This window comes from Rutidosis leptorrhynchoides, chromosome 6, assembly GCF_046630445.1.
Source record: "Rutidosis leptorrhynchoides isolate AG116_Rl617_1_P2 chromosome 6, CSIRO_AGI_Rlap_v1, whole genome shotgun sequence".
Taxonomy (NCBI): Eukaryota; Viridiplantae; Streptophyta; class Magnoliopsida; order Asterales; family Asteraceae; genus Rutidosis; species Rutidosis leptorrhynchoides.
The window spans coordinates 76,115,390-76,121,701 of record NC_092338.1 but is presented as its reverse complement, the minus strand read 5'-3'; the positions used below and the strand labels follow the sequence as shown (position 1 = coordinate 76,121,701).

At 36.7% G+C, this 6,312-nt stretch overlaps 1 protein-coding gene across 1 annotated transcript; it reads left to right on the top strand.

Moving 5' to 3' along the window:
* Positions 1–616: 616 nt before the first annotated feature.
* LOC139851784 (pentatricopeptide repeat-containing protein At1g77170, mitochondrial) lies at positions 617–6,037 on the top strand. Its single transcript, XM_071840950.1, has 4 exons — positions 617–2,024; positions 4,818–4,872; positions 4,984–5,162; positions 5,872–6,037. Exon 1 carries the CDS (start codon positions 617–619, stop codon positions 2,006–2,008), a length of 1,392 nt encoding a protein of 463 aa, XP_071697051.1. The 3' UTR covers positions 2,009–2,024; positions 4,818–4,872; positions 4,984–5,162; positions 5,872–6,037.
* The last annotated feature ends 275 nt before the right edge of the window (positions 6,038–6,312 follow it).

Below are 6,312 nucleotides of genomic sequence, written 5' to 3'. Positions count from 1 at the left end.
TCAAAAATTTCCGGGTTGTCACATAAAGACACTCTAGATATTTGGAATAAGGTCTACGATTGGTGGGGCTTTAATGTTGTTACAAATCTTAGCATTGGCGAGATTTTTTGTGGCAACTCTCCTCGTCAATTGTCGGCTTTGGGTGGGAAGATATGGCAAGCGGTGGAGTGGACGAGCGGTTACCTTATTTGGAAGAATCGTAATCAAAAAGTTTTCAATAACAAAGTTTGAACTCCGGCGGTTGCTTTAAATGAGATTCAAGTTAAAGGTTATGAATGGATTGCGAAGCGTTGCAAAAACAAGAAAATTGAATGGCATACATGGTTGCATAACCCTCAAGTTTTATTGTGTAATTGAATTGTTATGGCATAGTGTAGGTTACAACCTCTGTATTCTAGTGGGTAAGCCATGGCTTCTGTAGGATTTGTGTATAGATGCACATCTACATCCTTTGTACAGCTGCGAATTTCTTATATTCAATAATGACTGCCTTTCAAAAAGAAAAAAGTGTAGATACATTTGTGCGACCCTTATCATCATCCATGTACAACTAAACATATTGCTGATTAATGTGACTTATGATTAGCAGTATCGTTAAAAACTTCCCATTCTACACATGAATTCAATTCATCCTCTGTTTATTAATATTACCAAGCATCAAATCCCCAAACACTTAACCATTTCTTGCTACTTTAATCACAATCTTTCAACACTTGCATCCCAAAACAATAATAACAATTACGCTACCCAAGATTGGGCTAAAACGATATCAACCCAGATCACAAACTGTACCAATGTACGGGAACTTAACTCAATCTATGCTCGTGTTATAAGAAGCCATATGCTTAATCGTTACAATGCACCATTTTATTGGAATACAATTATTAGAGCATACACCGAGTTTTATTTCCCTACAAAGGCATTGTATGTAACTACAGCCATGTTTCGTTCTGGGGTCTGCCCAGATTCATACACGTTGCCTGTTGTTTTAAAAGCTGTGTCCCAGATCAATGGAGTTTCGATAGTTAGACAGGTTCATACGGTTGCAATGAAAAATGGGTTGGAGACGAATTTGTTTTGTGAAAGTGGGTTTATTAGTTTGTATGCAAAGGCGGGCGGGTTTGACGATGCACACAAACTGTTCGACGAAAGTCCTGATAGAAATCTTGGTTCTTGGAATGCGGTTATTGGTGGGTTGGCTCGAGGTGGGCGTGCTCGAGAAGCTGTGGACATGTTTTTGGAGTTGAAGAGAAGTGGGTTAGAACCGGATGACGTGACTATGGTTAGTGTGACTTCGGCTTGTGGGAGTTTAGGGGATTTGGGTTTGGCACTTCAGCTGCACACATGTGCGTTTCAAGCAAAAAGCTTTGAAAAATCGGACGTTTTGATGTGTAATTCGCTTATAGACATGTATGGGAAATGCGGGAGGATGGATTTAGCTTATAGGGTGTTTTTAAGTATGTGTGAAAGAAACGTTTCTTCATGGACGTCGTTGATTGTAGGGTATGCAATGCACGGGCACGTTACTGATGCATTAGAATGCTTTCGTTGTATGAGAGAAGCATCAGTTAGGCCTAACGGTGTGACATTTGTGGGTGTATTGAGTGCGTGTGTGCATGGTGGGTTAGTACAAGAAGGGAAGCATTACTTTAGTATGATGAAGAATGAATATGGGATCGAACCGTGGTTGCAGCATTATGGATGTATGGTGGACTTGTTTGGTCGATGTGGGTTGCTTGATGAAGCAAGAGAGATGATTAATAAGATGCCAATGGACGCTAATGTGGTTATATGGGGGTGTTTGATGGGTGCTTGTGAGAAGTATGGTAATGTGAAGATGGGTGAATGGGTGGCTAAACATTTGCAGGAAATGGAACCTTGGAACGATGGGGTTTATGTGGTTATGTCGAATATTTATGCTAGTAACGGGTTGTGGGAAGATGTTGGAAGAATGAGAAGAATTATGAAAGAGAGGAAACTTGAAAAAGTTCCTGGATTTAGCTTATGAGCAACCTTAGAATGAGGTTAGTATTACTAGTATCCACCATTGTTAGTATGTGTGTCGGATTTGGAGTTTAAAACGAGATACGAGTACCTGACTGTTAAGTAGTCGAACAAAATCCTACATGAAAAATATATGTTATAGTCAAACATAAACCTACACCATTGTTAAATGTAAAACGGGATTTGAGTAGTTGGCTATATCAAGGAAGGTTTCAAATTTTAATACTCCGTACTATGGATGCATACAATTCCTTGATAATCCTCTTATAATTCTCATCAGGATCAGCTATATTTCAACAAAGAGACAATACACATATTTCTAAATACATATAGACCTGAAGTAACAAATAGAAATTTAGATTTATATTATCGGTCTCTAGTCTGTCTTTTTATCCTGTGTAGCCATGCCTACTGCTACATTAACTTCAGCTGGCCGTGTTATTTGATCATACATGTGTATCGTGCCTGCAAAATTACAGATAAGTAGTCTTGTTTTTTATAAGAGCTCTGAAAATGTAAGTATATTTTTAATTCTTACAGCCAATAATTAAACTAAAAGCCATACGAATACAAATTTTTGTGTATATCGAGTTAATGAGGCAACTGATATATAGCATAACCATATTGGTTAAATGGATGCCAAAGAGGGTATGAATGATCTTTGTATATAAGTTATGATACCGTACCAAACGACAAGATGAAGACAATGCTTAAAAGAAGTACCCCCACTCTAGTTACTATGTTATCTTGTTCCAAAGTTTCCAACTTTGTTACAAGAATATTTCATGTTAGAGCTTTCAAACTATTTGACAAAAGTCAAACTTTGAAAAAAAAATAAGCGTGGCAACCTTCAAACACAGGTAAATGTGAGCAAGCATACCTTTATTATAAAAGGGAACGGTATTAGGAGGCTTGGATTTATCTTGTACTTGAAATACTGCATTATACATTTTTGGATAAAACTGTTCATTCATCTTATCTTATGTTTCCAATCCAAACTTATTGAACAGAGGGTGCACATAATGCGCAATTCACCCGGTACCAGGTCTCGCGCTCGTGAGGCTTGATTACCCGAGGTTTTACCTTCTATGGGGGAGCCAATGTGTTCGTTCATAGGAGGGTTTCCTTGCTTACCCCAAAAAAAAAAAAAAAAAAAAAAAAAAAAAAAAAAAAAAAAACTTATTGAACATCTGTTAAGCTCAAATTAAGGTAAGTACCCATTTGATTGGAGACAAAGCTTATGTGTTCACGTAGAAATGTCTAGAAAGTTGAATTTGGGGTTTATGAGTAAACCCATATAATGCTGAATTGCTGGACTGCTGGTATCAGTTTTTGTGGTAACGATGTGGAACGATGTCATTTTGAGACTGACGGTATCCTCTATCCCAACTTTGGTTGTTTTGTAGTACTAGTAGCCCCCAAATTTTTGCTATTTTTTGCAAAATTCTGCCTTATTAAACTCAAAAATTTTATTTTCAAATCATTTTGTGTTTCATTTTATAACCTGTTACCTGCTGTTTTCACACATAATATTTGTTTATAGTACTGTATGTACATGTATATAAGTGTATCAACATCAGAAATCATGTGTGTTTGACAATATCTCATATAAGAATGTATAATAATTGGACATATGTGTTTGACAAGGTTTGAGAGAAAAGTACATCAGCATGAAATAAAAAGAAAAAATGTTATGATTAATAAATCATAGGTGTGTTGTAAGTATATCATTTTTTGTTTAGTATTGTGGCTTGGAGCATTCGGGAGCCATTTGCCAATGGAACCGCTCGTAATCGGTGCAGTAGTCATAGATCATGTAGTTTTCTCTAACCCACTTAAGTTTACCCTGCTGGTCCCAGTTCAGCTGCTCGTACACGGGGCTGGTCCACCAATTAGCTTCATTAGGATAGGCACACTGAAAAATGCTAACCGGTCCTTTCCACTCACAAGCTCTTGCATTGAATTTGCGCAAACCGGCCTTGAACGGTGCACAACTCCAGTCGATTTTGACTTGACCGCCTCTTGTTGCCCAGTTATCGGCATTCCACAAACTAGAGTACACTTGCATTCCTTGTTCGTTTGGGAAGCCGATTCCTTCACTTTCGTAGTTTCTGTAAACCCTAATGGGTATACTATCAACGTACCACCTGCATTTATCGACGTGATTGAAAACCATTCAATATATGTTAATATGTAGGGTATGTTTGGTAAAGTAGCTGGTAGCTGTTAGTTTTTTACATGTATTTAGGTGTTTGACAGAAACTGTTAAAAAAAGAGAATAAAATGACAAAAAGCTAGGAGCTTTTTCTCAAATGCTAGTTGTAGGAGCTTGTAGTTGTTTCCCTCCGTCTAAAAGTTTTAAGCTCTTTTAACCAAAAGAAACTTTTTATTAGATACAAGCTTTTTCAAAAAAGCTAGAAGCTCCTAAAAGCTCTGAAAAGCTCTTTACTAATCATACCCGTAAACTAAACATATAAGGACTAGTCTTTTGTTTAACTTACACGACTGCATTTGGGTTCCAATGAATGGTGTAGTTATGGAAATCGGCAGTTGGGTCAAACCATAATTTAAACTGTTGCTCTCTGTTTCCTTTGCCATTGGTGAAGATGTTTGTATGCATGGTGTAAGGTTCGCCTGATGAGTTACCTAAGAACTCAAAGTCAATCTCGTCATGATAGTCGCCAGTAGACGATAGCTGCAACGATTTCAGATAATAAAGTTAGCCATATATTTTCAGTACTATATAAGATATAAATTTTTAATTATCCTCATAATCTTTCTTGCAATTAAACTTACATAATATGCTGTTACAGTTCCTGCAGAGTTCCCTGGAACCAACTTTAGTAGCAGTTCAATGCTTCCAAAAAGGTATGATTTGTGTGACTGAACACCAGAACCTGTAATTATTAAAGTTAGAAATCATGTTTGACTTTTACAAGTCAAGAGAATTTGAGTATTTCTATATTAATGTACCTGCAGACTGATCCAATATGAGATTGAGATCATCACCATCACCAAAAATGTAGGAATGTTCGCCACCCCAGTTGAAATACGTGTCACTGTAAAAGTTTGCGTTGACAAGGTATGATTGGAACGCAATTGCTGAGACGAATACAACTGCAAACAAAGCCCTGTAGCTTGTCATCTCAGCTGAACAGGTGGTTTTAATTCTTCTTTTGTTTTCTTATGTATTTAGTTTGTAAATGGAATGATCTTCTCATTGATTATTGACATATTTATAGGCTTTGTCTAGCACAAGTCAATTGCCATGATGACTACTGCCCCATTACTGTTTGTCTTTTTAATCTAATATATCTTGACCTTGTCTTGCATTGTTTCTTTAAACACCTCTATAATCTTTTTTCATATAAAAAATAATTATTTTAGGTTCTTAAGCGATGAATAATGCACAGCAACCATTTTCCAACATATGTTAGAAAAAAGACTAATAGACTCGCATCTTATGATACATTTCTGTCTCTAACGAGACTCGAACTCCCAACTCTTGAATCACTTTTGATTGTTGGGTCACCTTAATACCGCTAGATCAAAGGCCTGTGCAAGCACTAAGATATTATTATTTAGATTCTTAAACCTAATCCATCTCTTTGTCTACAGGATACAGCTCTATTTTGCTTTCGTATACTATAGTTATCTTTGGGCATAGCACAAGGCTTTAGGCTAAGTTCTTTTTCGTGTTTTTGGAATCCGAATTTTAATTTCTGGTCCTCGGATTTATAAGATAACAAGAGTAGTTTCTTTAACTAATGATTACTTATTAGCAGGAGGCTTTGTATTTAGTGTCTGTTAATTGACGGACAACATAAATTTGACAAACTTTATATTAATTTAATTAATGGGATGCAGAGGTGATTCAGGTTTGAGGGGAGAATCAGAGAATTACGTGCATAGGACTAAGTATTGGAGTTTGTTAGCCAGCTGAGAATGATCATGCAGTCAGACAATTAATAGGGGACGAATGGGAAGAAGCATAACATCGTGTGGCTTAGTGATTTTTTTTCTTTCTTAAAAACTATAAATTTATAACCGAATGGGAATATTTTGTTAAAATGATGAAGCCTCAAAACAATCATGAAACATAACAAACATCCGAGCTAAACTAACAAACAATCTGAAACTCAAGCTCTCGACAAAACAAAAGAACTACAAACTAACAACACGACAACGAAGCAAAACAAAGGGAACAAGAACGAAACTAAGGCAAGCTTTGTCATTGTTGTGTAACAACCCGTGTGAGGGGCGATAAACTTTCAAGGTGTGACAAGCAAACGGACCGTGCATCTCTTG